At 29.2% G+C, this 23,713-nt stretch overlaps 1 protein-coding gene across 25 annotated transcripts in view; it reads left to right on the top strand.

Moving 5' to 3' along the window:
• LOC106880165 (neurexin 1) overlaps positions 1 to 23,713 on the top strand; it is a 358,761-nt gene that overhangs the window by 284,275 nt on the left and 50,773 nt on the right. For 10 of the 25 annotated variants that reach the window (XM_089351541.1, XM_089351537.1, XM_052967514.2 and 7 more), the window contains one exon: positions 19,625 to 19,654. The exons of the other annotated variants lie outside the window; for them this stretch is intronic. In XM_089351541.1, coding sequence (XP_089207667.1) covers positions 19,625 to 19,654 — 30 coding nt within the window. The remainder of the gene's footprint in view (positions 1 to 19,624; positions 19,655 to 23,713) is intronic. 25 annotated transcript variants of the gene reach the window in all.

Genomic DNA, 23,713 nt, shown 5'->3' with positions numbered 1-23,713 from the left:
GCAATTCTAAAACCTTAAACTTTTAGTCAGGCCAGTAACTGAATTCAAAGGAAATATAATTTTGATTGGTTAAAAATTATGTGAATGGATAAAAAAGAATTTTGATTATATTTTCATGTTTCCAACATTAAAAATGTAGCTATTTGATGAACTGCATAAATGTTTATTTATACAAAAAAAAAAAAAGAAAATAGTCTTCCAGTTTAAATGTACTATTTACCTTTATATAGTACATATATATATATTTAAAAAATGTACAAAATACCATAGAAGTAAAATCTGGCTTAAATTCTGAATAGCAGTTATTTTTCCAGTTTGTGATTCTCCAAGTAGATATATCAAACTAAATCAGTGAGAGTTCCTCTATATCCTAACCTGACCAACTAAAAATAGTACCCAAGTATTGCTCAAATCATAACCTACCAACTTATACTGATACTGTCAGGAAAAAAGACAAATCAGTCACAGTAGGTATGCCTTTGGTTGTAGGTCCCCTTGACCCGGAATAGTATGAAGCTAAAAAGAAAACAAACAACAATAATTTGATATGTAAATTAATGAATTCGTTACTCTTTAAAAGCCAAATGCTTTAAATATTTTGTAATTTTTTTTTGCTTAACCTCTATGCTGTATTATATTTATCTTTAGTACAAAAGATTTTAGCTTTCTTGAAGTTGCATGGAAAAGGTTTCATTCACATTCATGTCAAATAAGCCAAAGTGCTAACTTTTATCTTATAAATAGATGTGGAGGTGTATATATTTTAATCACTGTTGACTACACTAATTCTAGCTAAGAATTTCTTTATTGAACAAAAGTATGTTATGAATCATTCAGATATATTCAGATTAGATGACATATATCACATACTTTAAGATTTCATTGTAGATTGCAACAACTAATGTACATATAATAGAGCTCTTGATTGCCACTAAATAGATCAGTCTATTGGGCTATGCTTTAAATATCAAATATCAAATTTAATTACATGTGTATTGATATTTATATGAATGTATAAATATGTCTGTATATAGTACACACACATATATATGTATGTGCATACATACATTCATATATATATATATATATACATATATTAAATAATTGATAGGGAAGACAGAGTGTACTGTAAGCTTTATTTAGCGTGACGATTGTTTCAGCTTACACCTGCACTGCTCCCTCGTGGATGGGGAATGATATAATGGAATCGAATGCACCCCATACCATGTGATAATTGGTCATTGTTGTCTAAGGTAAGATGTATCAATATATATCTATCTAAGTTAGGTTGTAAATTTGATACATTTCCCAGTTTAGTATCACGACTTGGTTGCTCTACTGCAAATATTTAGTACAGCTGTCCAGTTCAAGAAAAGCTTTCTCCTTCTCACCAGTCAGAGTGGTCCTGAAAGGAAAGTTTCATTGGCACTGATCTATGTTGTTATAATTTATATTAGCAGTTAAATACATTTTCTGCTTCTAGCTTCCTATGTCAGATAATTTAATATATAAGTGAATCATGAAGCGAATCTTTACTCTGCTGATAATGTATCCTACTTCAATATTACATTTTTTTAGAAAATATATCTAATGTTCATCGAAACATTTGTCTTGATTGTTTTGATTTCTTCTGGTCATTATAAGACATAGGTTTTGTAAGATTGATTAGAACATAACTAACCACACCACTTTGAGGGTTTTTTAGGCATCAAATTTTATCATTAAGACCAAACTTCAAAATAAATTATTTAAATGAAATCTTTCAAATACACAGAAAATAAACAAAATGTAAATTTTGCAAGTAGTCTCCACATAATTCATTCTTTTGTGAGCATTCAATGGTTACTTTAAAAAATAACATTGTAGTGTATGAAAGAGGTGATATACAAAATAAGATTAGATTAAAAAAATGATTTAATCTGATATACTGTTATAAATACCTGAATGGAAGGAGAATTTGAGCAGAAGAGATAGCAACAGTAAGAGGAAAAGAGAGTTTTAAAACAGAAGTATATGTTGTGTGTAGCTTTAACCCATTAGCATTCAGATTACTCTGTCAAATGTAATATTTATGTATTCCCATTATTTTGAATTAATCATTCATTGTCTCATAGCTTCTAGATTTCAATGATGTGTTGTTCACCTTTAGAATGACATTGTAGGGTAGGTGTCAGAGGCTGGATCTGGCTGGTTTGAACTTAAAACGGGTTGAAGATTTGGGCTGGATATGGCTGGTTTAAATGCTAAAGGGCCAATGATAATCTTAAGAGGGCTTTGAAAAATCATGAAGATAGGGAAATAAAGAAAACTATATTGATTTATGCCATACACTTAAGTTTCGTTTCTACTGATCAATAAGTGTAAATTTATTCATTTGATCAGTTTATTGTAACAATCTTAAAAACTGATGACATGAATCTGATTGATCTGGAAAAGCAAAAGAAAATGAAAATGAATTGTGACAGGAAACTTATGCTTACAGTGATATGCCTTCTCAGACATGATCATATAAGTATACACCCTTTCAAAACTTCTGTTGCTTTGGTAACTTTTATCTTCATTGTGTAGAAAATAACTTTACAGTTAATTTTTCATATATCTTTCACCGAAAGGATTTGTATATAGCATCTTGAATCAGTACTGGATCTGGATCTAGAAAATGTAAAACAGTTTAAAAGTTTTTGATAGTGAAGTTATTATAATCAAAGCTGTTGTGTATGTGTGAGTGTGTGTATGTTATAAAAATAATCATATGAACTAATTGGCTAGTGATAGTCTTCTTTAAAGTGAATCCACTGAAGGATCTCACTCAAGAAAAAATTATTCTACTTCACCTTGGTATTTCAACAGATGCCTCTGTGTGTGTGTATGTGTGTGTTTGTATGCGTGCATGTGTGTATATTTGTGTTTGTGCATTTATGTATCTTATCATGCCACACATATATTTATATATTATAAGTTTATATGTGGGCATGTGTGTGAGTATGTTTGAGAATTGATACAATTCATTGGAGATTTAATCATGATACACAGTGCCAAAACATCAGCCAGAAGGTAATTATTCTATTAAAATTGTTAGGCCACAAGATTTATAAACATGCAAACTAACTTTTTAGAGAGGTAAAGTAGCAGTAATATGTTAATGTTTGTCCCTAACATATGAACATTGAATGATGGGAAGAGTTCCCAGCAAGAACTAAAATAAAACCAGGCCATATTTACCGGTCAACTGAAATTTACTTTTGCAGTACTTATTGTTGTGAATATAAGAGGTTTAGTCTTCATTTACAGAACGCATGAAATAGCATGCAGATAGTATATTTAGACATGTATTTTCATATCTACAAAACTCTGATTGATGATCATGTTAGTCATTCATTGTCTCTCTGCAAATATATTCTACATAGTATATTGAATATTCTTTTCTTTCACATCTGTATGTATGTGTGTATGAGTTCATGAACCTTGGTTCTTTTCCCTAAAACTATGTATTTATATATATATATATATATATATATATATATATATATATATATATATATATGTATGTATGTATGAATGTATGCATGCATATAAACACACACATGTATATGTATATATGCATATGCTTGAATAATATATATATGTGTGTGTTTGTGTGTGCATGTATATATATATACAAATATATATATGTATGCACACACACATGCATATAGTATATACGTGAATGTAATGAGTGGGAGCATGTATTTATATTTGGATATGCATATTTTTATATATGCACATAGAAATATGCTTTTATATATATATATATATATGTCAACTATTATATCATGAAGCAATCATAGTAACTATTTAGAGGGCATATTCATTGTTACTTGAGATATTAGATTGTTTACAAAATATTTTTGGAAACTATTTATACTTCAATTGAGAAAATTTATTGAATACTATTCAAATATCTATTTTTTAAGATAAAATTAAATTAAATTTATAACAATTATTTTCTGATAGGGAGATTTTAGAAAATATGTTTTCAAGATCATTAGGAAAATAAATAATTAGACATTCTTTTATTCAATTCTTATAATATCCATGTAAGTGTCAATTGCATTGGTTGTTTTTTTTCGTATACTCACTAAAACAAAACTATGACTTTCATAACTGATATTTCTTTTTGGTTTATGTTGTATGTATATGTTAGTCAGTATCATTGTCATATCACATTTCTCTTGCACTTGGCCAAGTAGGCTGTCCTTTTTGCACTGCACCATTAATGTCTTGTCTGTGAACTTAGTTCAGTGTCAAAATGGATGGAAATAACTGACTAACTTTCTCTTGTAATCCAGTTTATAACATAGCCACATTGTAAGAGATATCAACATAGATTCTAAAAATTGCAGGAGATGCAGACAATGATTCTGCTCTCTGCTAAATTACATTTAGTAAATAGACTTATTTGTATTTTAGTATTTTTCTCCTTTTTTTTTAAGTTCCTTTTCCATTAACAAATCCTATTGCTTTTTCTTCATCTTGTTCCACATCTTTCTCTGTTACTCTTTCTCAGTCTCTAAGTATACTTCTTGTATATTTACAGTTTCGTGTATATTATTTCTTTATCATTCACACATTTTCATAATTTTAATGTGTCACTACTTCATATTGCTCATAGATTAAACATGTTCTTAAATAACTATGCATACAATATTTTTACTTTCTTTTGGTCTAGTTCATATTGGTTTGTAGTGAATGAGTTTTTTCAATAGAGTCCTTATAAATATAAACTTCTATAAATAATAGTTTTCAGTTATATTTTTCAAATATGATATTTATTATATTCAAATAAAAAAATGAAATTATTATATCAGGCCAATAAAAATCACTTAAGTAATAGATCAGTGTTACATAGACTTATTATTTAGAATAAATAAACATTTTGTATCTCATTAGAAACAAATTCTTCTAAATCTTTTGGGTAGTAATGCTAATCTATTCTGAATTCTCATCATGGCAGAAAATTAATTTTGGTTAAGGATTACAAATCATTATTGACTTTTTTATGCATTAATTTTTGGTATAATGAATTAATGTATTATGAAATTTTCATTTGTAAACTTCTTCATTAAAAAAATTGCATACAATTGTAAAATTCCAAAGTTAAGCTATCAGATTACCATAAAACTAATCTATTGATCAGTTATACAGAGGGAAGTTCATAGTTGAATTAAGAAAAATATAAGATGAAAAAATTGTGAGGAGAATTATATGAAAGCAAAAATCCTTTCCAGAATCAATTCCTTTGGATGCTTATAACTGATTTAGAAGTATGTCTCCCTATATTACATTACACCTTGTGTTTCATATTCATTTAAAGTCTTCTTGCATATGAGTATTTCAGTTTACAGTATAAATTATCCATCTTGATTTTATGGGGAAAAACAGTGCAGGTGAAATATGGTTAAGAAATCATTCATAAAATATCAATTCATCATTTTAGAGAAAACATCTTTCTTTTTTTGTATATATCATAGTTCCATTTATCCTGAAGTTTATATAAGCATCTATTAAAGTAATATAGTCTTCTCTCTATAGACCCATAGCATTTTAAGGAAAGTGTTATGTTTTAAACAAATACTCTTAGGCTGTTATTTATCTACCTGGTTTTCAAATATGGCAAAAACAACAACAAAATATATCCCTTAAATTTCTTTAATTTTCAATATTTTTTTACAAATCTTTTTCATATTTTGATTTATGTTCTTGGCACCTCAAACATGAGTTTCTCTTCACACACAATTTATTTTCTATTTCTGAGTAATTTCTTTTTCACCTGTTTTCTTTTTATTTTTCTTCATTTCATAAAATTGTATTATTTTTTCATCTTACTTAGATTGTATATATAATATAATAATAATAATGATGATGATAAGAATAATAATAATAATAATAATAATAATAAAAATAATAATGATGATAAATGCCCTGATGCTATACCAGGCAGTGGCTCCCATGGCTTCTGATCTTAACTCATTGGAAGTGTTATCATATACATTGTTTTGTCTTGGTATAAAAAGGTGGGCAACAGCAAATATTCTGCTCAATACCACAGATTTGTTTGTCAGTAGTTTGACATTAACCAGCTGAGCATGTCTGTTCATGGCTGATGATATGTGCATCGCTAGTCACGAACAGAAGTAGTGGGGGAGCATCATAGCCATGTGTTGAGAGGAATTCTTTGTGGTTTGAATAATTCTCCTCGGGAAATATGGGTGCTTCATTTATCATCTTTAAACAAACCTTATTCAGGGACCTTTTGAGTAGAATGGGCTACTCAACCTGAAGAAAATTCTAACTGGGCTCCACCTGCGAGGTCATGCACTGTTTATCTTGATATAAGATCACCATGTCACACACATGTGGTTATGAAGCAAGTACCTGGTGGGTATATTGGGCTTTATATAACTGTACCCCAGAGTCACTTTGATGGCATGCGCTCCTCTCTCACTCAATAATAATCATAATAATAATACTACTTCAGACACATGTACATGCACGCACGCACACACACACATGTATATGTAACCACACTGGTGGTACATTTTCCACTTATTTACAGTTTCCACTTGAGTAAATTTTAAAAATAATCTGCTGTACTTGAATCAGTTGTTCCTCTGATACTTTTTAGTCAAAAATATTTGTGTATGTGTGTGTGTATATCATATATGTGTGTGTGTATATATATATATATATATATATATATATATATACACACACACACACACATACACATACATAATTACTTCTTCTGTCATCTCTCTCTCTCTCTATCCGCTATTCACTTCCCTTAGTCACAAGGCTTTGAATGAAAGGGGTGAAAGAGCCATTACTCAAAAACATGAGACCTCTTGTGTTGATGCCATGATAAAAGGACACAGTAAACTCTGCAAAGTGGTTAACAGATTAACATTAGGAAGAGCATCCAGCCATAGAAACTATATCAAAGTTGGCTCTTTGACTCGATTAGGAGAGTAGTAAATGGTTTGGACCTTGATAGCATGTCCAATCCATGTCAGCATGGAAAGCAGACATAACTACTGGTGATTATGCTGATAAGATATATATATATATATATATATATATATATATATATATATATATATATATATATAAGAAAATATGTGTGTATATATATATATATATATATATATATATATAAAATATATATGAAAATATGTGTGTGTGTATATATATAATAAATATATATAATACATATAAAATATATATATATATAAATATATATAAATATATATATATGTATATATATATATATATATATATTTGATACATATATATAATATATATACATATATAGTACATGTATTATATATATATATATATATATATATATATATATATATATATATATATATCATACATATACATTTATATTTATTTATATATATGTATATATGTATATATATAATGCATATTATATGTAAATTTGCTTTACATGCATGCACAAATACATGCACACGCACATGCACACACACACACACACACACACACACATATATATATATATATAAGTCATAAGTTTCATTATTAAATCATAGTGGATTGGAAAATTAGTTCGTAAAAATAAAATCTTTATTTTAAAAATGGTTTTAAATATCTTCCATTAGTTTCAGTCCAATAAGCTCTTAGTTTGAATGTTTCTGAACTAATCTTTTCTCCATAGACTATATTTTTATATCTCTTCACTATATTTCTATAGGTATTAGTTGTGATTGAAAATAGTATTTTTTACTTTACTTTTTATAATAAATACCAGTGATATCTATTATACCTCAGTGTATTTTATTTTCCTATGCTATTCCAATCACTTTTACAATTTAAGAAATGTTCATAGTGGTAGTATTGTACTCTGGTTCTTAAGATCTGTATCTAGGTTTCCATGATCATCATGTGTAACTATTTTAAAGAAGCAGGCAATCATGGACTGCAAAGCTGTTCTCAAGCCATGAAGAAAATCCAGACCCACAGAAAAACTGTTACTACAAAGAAATGCAGCACCATTAAAAAAATAAGGAAACACCAATGAAGACAAGAAATCCGGCAGCTATACATATATATATAAATATATATATATATATATATATATATATATATATATATATATATATATATATATTTATATATATATTTATATATATATATATATATACATATACATATATATATATACATATACATATATATATATACATATATATATATATATGTATATATATATATATATATATATGTTCACACACTCACATACATAGTCCCATTCCTTGCTATCACTTCTGTGCTAATCACTGAAATTATTCTATATACTAACTTTCATTCTTGTTTGTTACTCACAATGAGTGAAACAACTCTTGTACATTTATTAGTGTGCATCATATTTTTATAAGAAGTCAAATGTGTATCTTGTTGTAATCTTATAACCACTGTCTTTAATGGCATTTTGCCATTTCCTGTTGTGTAGTCATAATCCTGATATATGTGTTATCAAAAATTCAACAAGAAGCAATGATTTCTTTAGGTGTTTCATAGAATATTTGGAAAGTAAAAATAATTAAACTAAAAAATATAGACTGACCATAAGGTGTTTGCATTAAAAACCACTTATAATGTTTATTGAATAAAATTACGTTGTTATAAAGATTAGTACATAATTTTAAAATAAATAGTATTTTTGTTAGGAAAATAGTGGATAAATGATAATAACACTAGAAAAACACAATATCTAATTATTCTACTTCCTTAGTTAAATGGATGAAATTTTACAATTTTATATTCTGTTGTAAGATTTTATAGTTTAGTGTCAAAAGCTGAGGTTGTATTTACTATTTATTTTACATCTATTGGACCTAATTCTTATGGAAATTTCTGAAAGTTTTAATACATAATTTAACTTCAAAACATACTCCTTTTAATAGATAATACTTTTATCTATGTTTTGTATTCAAAATAGCAGAATAATTACCATTACTCTTCCTTTGATATTTTACATAAATGTTTTTAAGATATTACTTCTGTTGGTCAAGAGTTCTTTTGAAAAGATACTTATATATTCGTTTGGTCATCACAATAATTTTTGACATTTTTGTTTTTGTTTATCAGCTACCACCCTATTAAATCCTCACTTATTAAGCTTGCATTCTTGTCATTATCTTTGTTACTACTACTACTACTACTACTACTACTACTACTACTACTACTACTACTACTACTATTACTACTACTACTACTACTACTACTGTTGCTGCTGGTACGCTAATACCACTACTCTTGCCTATTCCAGTATCATAAAGACACTAGTATTTCCATCAATTTCAGCAGTAGTGCTGCCATTTTTAGTGGCAAGTAAGACCTAGTTCAATGTGCCTTCTTTAAACATAGAATTCTCAAGCAGTGACCATAACAAGGAGAAGATATCAGAGTAATCTGTGGGATTAATCCTTGGTTGATGTCTCACTGTTGGGACTGTTTCAATGTAAATATCCTTACATTTTATTTAAATAGATAGTATAGTTATTTATTTATTATCTATTTATTTATTTATTCTACATTTATTGTACATTTTCATGCCTGATTTCTGCATTCATTGTGAAGATCCTGCCATTCTGTAATAATCATCCATTTGATAATAAAGAACTCATTAATATTATTAACATTTGTAGTAATGATGGTGGTAGTAGTAGTAGTAGTAGTAGTAGTAGTAGTAGTAACACCATCATTCTCATTATTATTATTATTATTATTATTATTATTATTATTATTATAGAATGCTGGGTGAGATGCTTAGAAACATTTCATCCGTCTTTATATTCTGAGTTCAAATTCCACTGCAGTCAACTCTACCTTTCATCTTTTTGGGGGTCGATAAATTAAGTACCAGTTGAGTACTGGGGTCGATGTAATTGACTTATCCCTCCCCTCAAATTCGCAGCCATGTGCCTATAGTAAAAAGGATCATCATTATTATTATTATTATTATTATTATTATTGTGCTTTTGTTTCCTAAATATACATATTTCTAAAAAGTAAAATCATAACAGATTAATTGATTTCATTTCCTACAGAAACTTCAAACCTTATATCACTTTCTCAGTTCAACTTAGACTCAATTTTGATTTTTTGTTGGAACTGTTATACTCGCATTTCAAATATTGAGAAAAAGATATGTAGGTCATAACTTTCCATTAACCCTGTGTAGTCCTGAGATTTAAGATCAGGTGCTTCTTACTAATCAAGTAGCATGCTACATACCCTGAAATACAGTTTTAGATAGAGAAGTTAATGGCATACTTTGTAGTTATTAATTATATTAATGGAAAGCAACAGGACACAGCATGTCAGTTATATACAAATATTTTTCTAAATGAGGGACCATTCTGAATATCTACATCACTTAACTCTGAATGAATTAGAATGAATAGCTTCAAGTGGAATTGCTTGTTTCAATGGTAAAGTGTAGAGGACGGAAGAGTACTCATGTACAATAAATATCTTGTAGGTTGAGTAGAGTAGCAGTACCAATAATCTTTTCAGTATTGAGCACTACTTTTTCAAGATTTTTATGTGAGGATGATAACAAACTGAGTTCATAAAAAGCAACTCCAACACACGGTGGTAAAAATGCCTTTCTTCAACCTATCATTACTAAATTTGATGCTCTTTAACTTCCAGAGGATATTAAGACATGTTGAGCTTTTTCACAAACAAGAAAGGCTGTCTGAAATAAAGGTGTTTGACACCTTTGTACTGGATTTTAATGGGGTTATACTTTCCTCTGTGGGTTCTGTAGTCAAATTTTATCATTGGCAATTCTCAACGTTTATGTCTATGTTGTTGTTATATCATATCTTTAAAGTGATTGATGTTACATAACCATTTCACTAGTTACAAGCAATAGCAATCTCCAATAGTAAGGCAACTGACATTGCATGAAACATTACTATAAGCCTTACAACTGCAATCTAAAATATTACACTGAGTTTTTACATTCCTCTTAAATAATATTTTTCTCATCATAGCTATACAAATAACAAAATAAATTGGATTCATTTGGCTAGCTTTGGTTAACATGATAAAGCTGGCTTTCTAAAAAATGCTTTTTATTTTTGTTTAATAAATCAAGCATTTTATTACCAATAAAGTATTTGCAGTATGCACCACAAAATGGTTTTAAGCCCTCAGGAAACCAAGTCTGCTATGCAGGGCTGATTACAAGTTATTTCGTATTTTATTTGTAGCTTCAATGTTTGGTTATAATCATTAACTCAAGAAAGTTGCACTCTGTCAAGCTAAATAGTTCATTCCACACTATAGGGGAAACAAAGACTTTAATATTACCCTATTAACAGCTACAGAAGGAAGATAGTAAATATATCACTAAGGACCTTATTTTTTAACTAAGAAAGGCTAATGTATTCACATTCAAGAATTTGAAGATGCTCAACATTTTTTCTTAGGTGTCAATAAATTACTTGACTTAATTACTGAAATCGAATTTCTCTACATTTAGAAAAGTTGTTATAGTGATTATTTCAAATTCTAAAGGTTTCATGATGCTGAGAGAAACAATTTTGTATTTTCAATTTTAAAAATGTAAGGTAAATACTGGAAAAACAATTGATTCTAACAATGTTAAAATTCACATAGATTACAATAAGTTACTGTTTCAATATGATGATAAATTGTTCACTGACTAGATTTTCTTTTTATTCACTTATCATATTTTATTTTATTTTTGTATACTATTGAACTTAATTTTATTTTCATTTTGTCATAGGGATTGTTACCTACATTGTTCTTTAGAGCTCAATCATTATTATAGTTTTAGCTAGACAATTAGTTCTACAAAAATTTTGGAATAAGCCTATGATCTCATCTTCAGGAGCTTTCTTTCATAGATGCAGGAAGTTATAAAATATGAAAAAAAAAATCATGATATACTTCTATATCTCTGAGCTAATTTTACCATCAAATGCACTGTCTCAAAAACAATATTAAATATAATGTCTTTCATTGTTGCTGTCATCGTTTATTATTCTTGATAGTAAGATGCTCATGTCACCAAGTTTTCATGTTTTGTTTTGCCACCTCATGAACTTGCATGCCAGTTTCCTTGCTTTGGTTTATTCATTTAATTTTCTTTTTCATCTTTTCACCTTTTCTGGAAGATCTCCTCCCTTTTATATTCAACTTAACTGTGGAAAACTTCAACAGTATTCTTTACAATTCAGAAGGTAGCAAAATTAATCTATAATTATACCTTTTTAAAACTTAAGACTTTTCTAAAGTTTAGAGTATTTATTTTCAAAATAAAAATAACTGTTTTGAATTTAAATACCATTATCATAAAACAGCATATTCTATGATTAGGTTTCAGTACTAGGGCAGTGAGGAAAAATATTTAAAGAATTACATTTTTTTCCCCAGCTAAAAGCATTTGTCTTCACATAGAAATTATTCCTCAACATTTCCAAAGTAAAAATATAAAAATGTCATTGCTACTGACAGCAGTTCTCTGCTTAGATCCTGTAAATAAGTATATATTGCTCTCCTAACATTTCTACATTTTCTGAAATATTCTCAAAAGCAACAATAAACTTTCTGAAATTGTAATTTATTTAATATTACAGTTCTAAGGCGCTAACAGGAATTAGTTTTGCTTATACAGTTATCTTTACTCATCTATCTTCAGTCAAAATTTACATTCAAATATATTATTGCTTCATTCTTAGCTAAGCAAATAATTGAATAATAATATAACACTTATAATAAATCTCTAAACAAGGTATAACACTTGTATTATGGCCATACTAATTAGACAAAACAGATTCTATTTTCTGCTCTATAAACATTATTTCTAATTTTTTTTTTACACAAATGCATTCATTATATATTATCACATCATCATTGTCATCGTGATTGTTATCATTATCTACAACAACAATAACAAATACAACATTTTTACATCTATTTTTCCATGCTTGCATGGGATGGATGGGTCATCAAGGGCTGAGTCAATTCATATTTGCAGTTATAGCTCTTTTAGGTAGTTTGGGGATGACATCTTGTTCATATGTACTATTTTTGCTATATTTTCTATGATTGGATGTCTTTCCTATTGCCAACTACTTTACAGAGTGCACTGGAGATCATTTTTGTGGCAGTAGTACGAGATAGTTTGTTATATTCTCAGTAAAAGTAAAAAGTTAGGTCTTCCCTACATTATCACCATTCATTCACAGAATGTACAGGATATATTTTATCATGCCACCAGCACTTGAAGGATTGCTTTGCCCCAGGGAAGAAGTCTCTCTACCCTATATTATCTTTATTCATTCACCTGTATCAGAGGTTTGTCTCATTCCTGGCCAATAGAAGAGAGAATGATGAAAGCAGACAAGAGTGAGAAGGTAAAGAAAGAGGATGTAATGAAAGACAACAAGGGTGCTAGGAACAAAGAGTGGTTGAGGAGAAAGTAAAGGAAGAGAGAGAGAGAGAGAATAATAAACCTGATAAGATTTTCACGAGAAACAGCATGAGGGCCGGCTGTGATGTTGAAAGAGTGGGGGATAAAAAGGAAACAGGATTATAGAAGGAGAGAAAGAGAATTATGGATGTTAACAATGAGTGAAAATGAGAGTGATGGATGTCAGTAATTTGTGATAGAAGGGATAGTAATGGAGAAGAGTGAGTGATTGCTAATAAAGACACGATGGTGTGTGGAAGATTGAATACACACAGATCCAATATCTTGTTACACAGGTGGTGTGACGGGAATGACAGAGTGAAAGTAATGTGTGTGTGTGTGTGTGTGTGTGTGTGTGCATACATACACACATTCTAAAAGAATATAAAAGTATATTTTGTATACTATAAAAGTGAAGAACATAATGCATTTACGAGCAGCTCTTTTAATTAAATCTTTATCGCAGTCCTTTTACATTACTTCTTATAATCTCAAAAGAAAATGGTGAGTAACACTGAGTGTTGTAAGAAAATTATTTCAGTATTTATTTTCTCTTACTTTACTTCTTCAGAAAAGAATTAATTTATTTATTCAATTCTTCAAATAACCCAACCATGATAGTTTAAAGTTTTCCTGGGAAAATATATTTTTGGTGGGAATGTTGATGCTGTTGCATTGTTTCTCTTTTTTTTTTTTTTGTAATTATTGGTGCATGGATGTTGCTTTATTCTACTGTTTTGTTATATTTATTGTAAATCTTTGTTGTTGCTCTTTAGTGAATTGTGTTATATGTTTGTGCTATGTTTGGTGTTTGTAATAGCATGCTACAACATTAGATTGCACTCAAAAAATAATACCGAAATTTTCAAAAGGCTAACTTAGTGGTTTAGTTTAGTTTTCTTCTGTAATTTAAAAAGAATCCCCAAATAATTGCATGCAATCAAAGAAAGAATATGATAACTCTGAAATAACATTACTTAATGCCAGTCATTTGTGTATAAATGAGATCCAAAAAGAATTAAAGCATTAATCTAAGCCTCTTGATCTAAGGGCTCATCTCAGATCAGAAAAATAGAGGCATGTGTAAAGCATGTACAAGTATTGTAAAGCTTTAAGGGTTTATGAGTTGTATAAGAAGGGTTGAGAGAGGACATCCAAAACTATCAGTGTTTAGATCAAAGGATTGCACAGTTTGAGAATAATATGTAATAGTAACGAAGGGCACAGAAACAATTATATTGGATAAGTTCATTGAAGATTGATTGAAACTGTCAAACTCTAAATAGCAGAGTACATTACAACAGTGACATAAGACACAGACAGCTTCTTTGCCACCATGAGGTGTAACAAGAGTGAAAGCTTTGAAAGGAAGGTTAATAAAGTAGATAGCTTTCCTTTTGGTGTTGCCAGTGCTAGAAGGTAGTGCACTATCTCTGAGAATAAAAATGTATTTTTATTCTCAGAATTTATTAATAAACTTCTATACAGTATATAATCCACACACACACACACATGCACACACACACACACATGCACAAACACATCCACACATGCATACATACATACATACAAACATAGATGCATGCAAACATGCAAACATACATACAGACATGCATACATACATAATACATACATACATACATACATACATATCATGATGGCTGCAACTCAATGATGAACTGCACAGATGTGGCCTTTTAATCTTTCTAGGGATCTACACTCTTTTGCACAGATGTAGCAACAATTGATGACTCTTACAACTACCACCCACACAACATATGCCTTCATTCCATCATGGAATTTTCATTGAGTGTTTTTACTTTTTCAAACTAATGCCAACTATATTGAGATAGCTGTTAATAAACATGTTAAAAATCAAGTGATGCCTAGACCTGAAGTTTTTTTTTAAATGAGGAAAGGACTTACACAGGACCAGTCCCATTCTGAGCAATGCATGTATTTGCCCCAAACGAAGAACTAGTTTACATAATTGGATGCAAAGAAAATCACAAGTATTACATCAGAGTTTTCGTTAAACCTAGAGAAATGTCTAAGCAAAGATTAGGGCTCTCTCTCACTCCCAGCTATGAGATGGCAGTCGACTCTACTGAATTCTTCTGCCCTTTGACAGGTTTTTTTTTCTTCTGCTTGGTGACCAACAAAATCCATCTTCCTTACCAAGCAGGCTTGGCAGGGTAACTGGTTTAGTGACCAAAGGCCTGGCCATGCAGCAAGTTGTACTGGGTTACATGTTACGAGTAGCACTGAGAGTGACACAACATATATTGATACATATATATATAGGCACATATACATATAAAGAAAGAAAGAGAAAGATAGATAGGTAGATAGACAAAAACCAGGTAGACAGACAGATAGATAGATGCATACATACATTCACAGCATATTTTTATAAGTGTGCATGTATGAATTAGCATCATTAATTCATATTTTCACTTCAGTGAAGTTTTCTATAAGGTATTAAAGCAGAATAAATTATACATATTCTTTAAAGTCCTCCTCAATTTATAGTCAAGGCACTTATAAATACTGCATCAATCATCTCCCTTCCTATTCTAGTGAACTGTAGCAATTATTTTATAGCAAACGCAAAGTTACAGCTATGTTCTCCAACAGTGAGTCATAATTATATGATTTACTTTGGTATCTAGATTTAGTGTTTCTCATGTATTTCACACTTTCACTCTCTTCCTGAAATATTTTTATTTATAATCAATGACAAAGTAATTTTGAAAATTTATCATAAATCAAACTAGCAAATATTTTTCTCCCCCCTTTTCCTCCTATTTTTTTCGTTTTACACTTTGAAATATGCTATTAATCATTTCTTTCTAAAAATACAAAATTCATTTTATTCTATTGTTCTTTGATACATTTGGAAAAAAAAATATTTAACAAGCATTTGGTCTTCAAATCCTCCAAAATTTTTAGATATACTGCAGATAATTATAGGCTTGATAGAAGTTCCTATTTTCCAACTTAATTAGTGAAATAAGTGCCAAATTACTGCTAATAAATTTGTTTATAAATTATGATATATATATATATATATATATATATATATATATATATATATATATATATATTTATGTTATATATTATAATTATATATAGCTTCTGTTCAAACAAATTTACACTATTTAGCACTTTCATTAATTTAAAAAAGGATTTTTCCTTATATCTTCATGTAACTATTTTGAAATGTTATTTAACATCAATCATTCAATTTATATAGTGAAAAATAAATTTAAAATTCATTTCTTCTTAGAAATATTTCTAAACGCTTAATATTGTTTTGTGCTTTTTTTTTATTTTTTGTAATTGTAGAATATAGTTAGAACCATAAATCATTGGCTATATAACCTGCATTTATAAGACATATGTCCATTACACAGTCACATATGCACATACACATACATTGAAATTTAATAAACAGAATATATATTCTTTAGATGCACATAATCTTAAATTTTATTTGCTATCAATTCCAGCCCAGCTCTATAGTCGTTATTAACATCCTATGCAACATTCAAAAGATAGTTATTTATATGATGAATTGATCCCATCTTGCCAAAATCTTCTGGGCCTAGTTTATTTTTGTGTTGTGTTTATAGTATCTCTTTTAACATATCACCATGCACTTTACTCTCCCAATTGCACATCTCTCTCTTTCTCTCTCTCTCTCTCTCTCTCTCTCTCAGTTACACACACACACACACACACACATACACACACGTGAGTTCTTAATTCTGAGTGGTGTGCTATTACCAATGTATACCCTCTGAACAATAAACTCTTCAGAATTTCATATAGACTAAACTAAGATCATTTATTTCATTTTCCCTCTTAGGTGAAGTAGATAAGCTGAGAAATATCCCTCTATTAGAGATATAAGAATCAAAAAATGTATTTCTTTGGTCAATATAGCTGTAGATAAATAATGTCATGTTCACACAATTAGCATTGGAAAAGGCTTCTAATTTATTTTAGCAGTGCAAGTAGGTACATGAATTTAAAAGCTTATTCAGTATGGAATAAGACTGAGTGAAAAGAAATTTATCTAAACTTTGCTTAATATAAATGATATAGCATTCTTCATTAAGACAGGGGTTCTATTTTCAATAGCAAACTATCATTACCCAAACTTAGTAATAAGTCAGGAACAAAAACTAATTCTTGATAAAGACTTAAGCATTATGAATCAATCTCTTGGATGCAAAGTTTGGTGAAGATATTTTAGAAATATTACATTCTTCTCTCAAGTGTGCATCTTTTTATTTTCCGAGTAACAGGGCTTCAATGTAATTAGCATCACTGAATAACATTTGACTACTTGAATATGAGCCATTATATCAATTTTTATGATAAGCAAAGCATATCATTGCAAAAAGAACTCTATTCTTGTTTGTTGTTTATCAGGTAGTGTATAGATACCACATAACAGAATCAGAAGTATTGCCACTATCAAGAGAAAAAGCACACTTCTAGTGAAAACTTGCAATTTTTTCAATTTGAAGATTTAATTAAAGCATACAAAGTACAGAGAAACAGACACACTTTATTTTAAAATACGATAATAAACAGATTATAGTTACATATTCTAAATAGGAATTATTAAAACAAATTATCTATTTTTAATATTTTTCATGCAACCTAAATTTGTTCAATTTTATGAAAGGAAAGTTTCACAAATATATTTTATGTGTATATTATAAATCTACTTTATCAATTAAAAATTATATGCTACATATTTTTTCTTAAATTACAATTACTATATATCAAAATTATATCATTCAGCCATTTCAATATCAAATACACTTTTGAAGTGTGTGTGTGTGTGTGTGTGTGTGTGAATAATTAATAGGTGTAGGTATATTGTATGTGGTACAACTATCTCAACTAAATGAAAGAGAATAACATTTGTTAACTAAGAATTTTGTTATAGGAAATGAAAATTGAGAAACCTTGTACTGTAGGATTTTTTTGAAATGGAATTTGTATTAATTTAACTTACAAATCTGTAAAATAAGAATCCACACAATACCCAACCACAAAAAGTGACAATTGCATTTTATTAATTCACACACACTCAAATTTATCAGCTGAATGAATACAACTTCCATTTCAGAATTACACAATACGATGTTTCCCACCTGGAATAAAACAACTACACACTGTGAATTACTGAACTTTCCAAGAGTCAGAATATATATAAATAAATGTATATATATCATAAGATATACATAGAGTATGTTTTATACAAACACACACACATATATACACACATGTTACCTTCTTTGGGCTCTGAACTCTTGGTGGTGTTGTAAGAGTGCCATCATGAACAGAATGCTTTAGACATTTTAAACATATTGGAACCTATTCATCTCCAGGATATTTTATTATATTTATATGTATTTATATAAATATATATGAATATCTATTAGTCTATTTGTGTGTGTGTCATATACAAACATGCATTTGTTTTAGTTTTTATGAAAGTTTAGCAGTTTCTTTTCATGTCTGTTTTCTAAGGATAGCTGTTTCTAAGGTTACTCTGTAAATTAAAGGCATTTACATAAGTTACAGAAGCTAATAATTTTTAGTCAGCTAGATGATTATTCTCTTGCAAACCAGTCAACCATGAATCAATTAGCCCTGGTTTTCACATCAGTTCATTTAAGAAAATTGTGTGATGCTCCTTCTTTATGGAAATAACGTAATATTTGTAGTAGTATTTGTAATGTACCTTTAGAATAGCACTTTTATTAATTAGGCATTAAATACGTTCTCAAATATTTTAGAATTATTTTCTTTTTGCCACTACAAACAAAAATTATACTAAAAAGCTACTGCGAGTTCTAATTGGTTTCCTTATAGAAATACTCTAGTTTTTGAGGTGCAGATACATGAGCATTTACATTTCGTCTCAAACTCACATAGTTCTTACAGACTCACTATCTGTAAAATAAAGAATTAAATGAAGAAAAGAAATAGCATTAAACACAAAGAAAATCACTAAGGAATGCAATCTATGTTGTTTCAATGTTGTCCGTTTTTCATTTTATCTCTTCTTCTTTACTTCCATTTCAGAAGAGTTTGGTCCAATGCATGTTTTTCCAAGTACGTATCTCTGTTGTTACATCTTTTGTTTAACCCTTCTCACCTTCATTTGCAAATTCTTTACTTTATTTCCTTTTTCTTTTCTTTCTTTTTATTTGATATATGGAAACTCTGCATGTGCACATATCACAGACACAATGTCATTACCAAATTTTATGGTTATGATATTCAACAATTTTGGATAAATATATCTCTCCTGCTCATTTCCTCAGTCTCATTTCATTACTTTGTTCCCATGGAGCTTCTATTTGTATTTAGCATGTGCTAAAAACCAAGCTTGGGATTCTATCCCCACAACATATCCACAGTTTTTCTTCTTTTTTTTTTTTTGTTGCTATTATTCAAATAAAATGCATTTAAGAAGAATCTCAATGTGATTAAGGTCAAATTTTAAGCTTTAAAGTTTCTGTACCCTATCACTTCTATAAACATCAGCTCTATATTCATATTAGAATCCTGTGATTTCACCTTTATAAATTTTAAACATTATTTTAATAAATTTTCACATCAGTTTTACTTATTTCAGTTATGCAACAACAATCAACTTCAGATAGTTTCCTTTGTCAAAACAATTTCAAAATGCTATGTAGATTTCTTTAAAACATCATATCAATTTTAATCTGCTCCTAGGGGTAACAGCATGAAGGGGAAAATATAAGTAAAATAAAATGGGAGAGGATAGTTCCATTTTATTGCATCAGACAGCAGAATTTATAAATAGGTTTCACCACAGTAGTTTATGGGAAACAAATCTACAAATAATACATATTTGATTACTGATATTTTGAGATGATTTAAGCAGAAGTAGTAATGATAAACTTCTGTATTGATAGCTAAATGGTTGCCTTGGATACTCAAAACCAAATATACTGGATTCTATATCAGTTGTATAGACACTAGGAAATAGGTGAGAAAGACAGTACCAGAATTTGAACTCAAAAATATTAGTTCTCTAACAGCAGGTACAACCTAATCTAAGGTTTTAGTATTGTTTCATCAATTTGACAAAATTACATTTTTCATGTAGTCTTTCGTGAAACACTATTAATAACAGGGGAACCATTATGTCATTGTTTTCAAATTATTAGAATATCCTCAAAAAGATTAGTGGTTCATATTTTATCACATGTTCTGAGCTATGTTCATAGCTAAGGCATTTAGCTTTTAAAATTCTAGTTCAGCTACCTGCAAGTATGTACTAACATTTAAAACATTTCTATTAGAGGCTTAGAGGTCTCGTTCACTATAAAACCATGTACTATGTCTTCATGTACTGCATCTTCAACACTCATGTTTGAAGATTTAAGTGGAAAGTATTAAACAGAGAACAGAAACATTAAACTGCAACAGCTTAAACAGAACATTAATGACATCTAGTTTTCTAGTCTTTCTGGGCCTGTAAAGGTCGTGAACACTGCCCTCTTCCTCCAGACACTACAAGTAAAGAAACAAGAACAAGTAAATATATATCAGGTAGTCAAAGTTCATTTTTGAGTTACCTTTAAATCATCCTGAATGTAGTAGCTTCCTGAAATAAGCTGAGTAAGATAGAGTATTAGTTTGTTAATTTTTAATCAAAATAAAATTCCTTCCATTTGCATCAATACTTTTGTGTAGCATATTTGACTATGAAAACACATTTGTATTTGTTTATCTCACATGAACATTAATATCAATATGACACTATAAAACTTGAGATATTTTACCAAGTTTAAAATAAGCTGTGGTATTGTGATAGTTCTAATATTTGCCTGGTGGTTATAATTCTCTGGTTAATTTTTATAACACGTATTCTTTGTTAACTTTCTTTTTTCATTACATTATTCTTTCTAGTTAGTCATTTCTAAATTACACTGTGCAATCTCTGTGTCTCTGGCTATCATATATCTACTATTGACCTGTTACTCTATATCATATCCAAATAACTCCTTTTTCTAACTTACGTTCTAACATACTTTTACCAATATTTTCAATGTTCATTATAGTATATGAAATTCCACTACCACTCTTCCATAACTTACAATTAAACTATCATTATTCTCATCTAAACATACTGAACAAAAGACTTTTGAAGAAACCTCACTTCTAACAATTTTTGTCGTCAAATTTATCTTACATTATCTGATGCCTCAATTTAATAATGACACACTCTTCATTTTACTAATAAATATACTTTTCTTATCCCCATGCGCATTAAAATACTCTATCAATAAATTCCACCAATGTTTCTGTTCATACACTTTGCTGTGCTCCTTTCGTTTTCATTATCTCTATTTGCTCCTCCTGTAGTTTTACTTCCACATTCTCTGCCAAAGTAGACTATTTATTATCTTAGGACATAGATATTGAATTATTTTACTTGTCAACAACAACAAAAAAAACATGATTCACTGATTTTGAGGAAATCATTCACATACAGATGCTCATAAACATATACTTACATAAACATGCACACACACACACACACACACACACACACACACACACACACATGTATAGCTAATGTGCTAAACATGTACTAAATTCTTTGTCCTTTCCTCTTCACATGACATTTGTGTTCTATTCAATGGAGTATAAATTCTTTCAGTTGGCAGAATCTAACTTTTTCTGAGCATAATCTTATGTCACTTTGCAATGATACTTCCACTGCCTGACAAAAAAATAGAGTAATCAAAGCTGGATTGCTGTAGATCATAAGTTGAGTCAATGACCTGAAACCAAACAACAATAACTTAAGAAAGGATAAGGACATGTAGTAGCTACCTTTGCATAAATACATACATATATAGGTACCACACATTCATGTATACAAAATCATTTATGCTTCCATGTATGTGTTGGTTCTTCAGATCATTCAATTATCAAGACTTAAAGCATGCCAGTACATTGTCTTCAATCATTATTGCTCCGTGTTTAGTGACACTCATGGTGTATATCTTCAAGTTCATATTTGATAATTTCATGTTTTCAAAACTAAAGTATTAGTGAATTAATGGATGATGTTTTATCTTATAGATAACTCTTTGCAGAGAGTTCATTTAAGACAACTGGAAATCAGTGTGTCCAGATTTCTTTAAATGTTTCCAAAGAAACTGTAACTAAATTGCTTTACTATTTTGGAAGGTAATTGAATAGTTACCAACCATTATTGCAGAAAAGACTTCATATGAATGTGTAAAGGGAGAAGTTTAGGGATTTGGTAATATGTCATAATCCACTTGTTTTACTTCACGTAAAGAGCATTTTTGATAAGGAGCTTCAAGGATTTTATGTGTAAGTATAATTGTGTAAAATTGATAGCATTCCAATGTAGAAATTTAGTGCAGAAATATACTCCCAGTATTTCAGATCTATGAAAAAGAAGTTTTGTAATCATTCCCACTGGCAGATAAAGCCTAGGTTACTAAGAAGTCATAGCTGTGTGAAGTAGTCTAACTTTAAGAGATTTCAAGCTTTTTGTTATCATGGATGAGCTTCTCATAAAGAAAATTCTTAGCACCCAGAGAGTAAGCTGTTGGTAAAGTGTTAAAATCTTCAGGGTAATTCTTTGTTTGACAGGATAAACTATTTGTGGGATTTTCTTGGGAACCTTCTGTTATCCTAGTATTATATTTTATTGTTGTTCAAGATGCATAGGTCTAAATATTTATATTGTTTGCTCTTCAGATAAGATATGGTTATTCATCCTTTTATCTGTCCATTACATTGAAAGTTTTGCGTCTGTATTTAATTTGTTTTGTTAGTGTTTGTAGAATATATAGTATATTCTACTCTATAATCTATTTTAGAGTGGCATATAGTATATATGAATGTTACAGTTCAACTTTCAAATATCATTCAGATTGTTTTAATATATTTGTATCAGTAAAGTTCTTGATAGTTGTACTTCGTGTGAAATACATGTTTATTTAGTCCTGTGCCTTTTTTATTTCTCTTTCTCTCAACTTCCCCATTTTTATTTTAAAGAGTATTTCGGATTTCTTAACATTTCATCTCTGGTGGTCTGTATTTTTCTTTTTTTTTTTCTTTTTCCTGTAACATATCCTCAAAACTTATTCT

Source organism: Octopus bimaculoides, chromosome 4 (assembly GCF_046866305.1).
Source record: "Octopus bimaculoides isolate indiv1 chromosome 4, ASM4686630v1, whole genome shotgun sequence".
Taxonomy (NCBI): Eukaryota; Metazoa; Mollusca; class Cephalopoda; order Octopoda; family Octopodidae; genus Octopus; species Octopus bimaculoides.
This window is presented reverse-complemented; position numbering and strand designations above follow the sequence as displayed.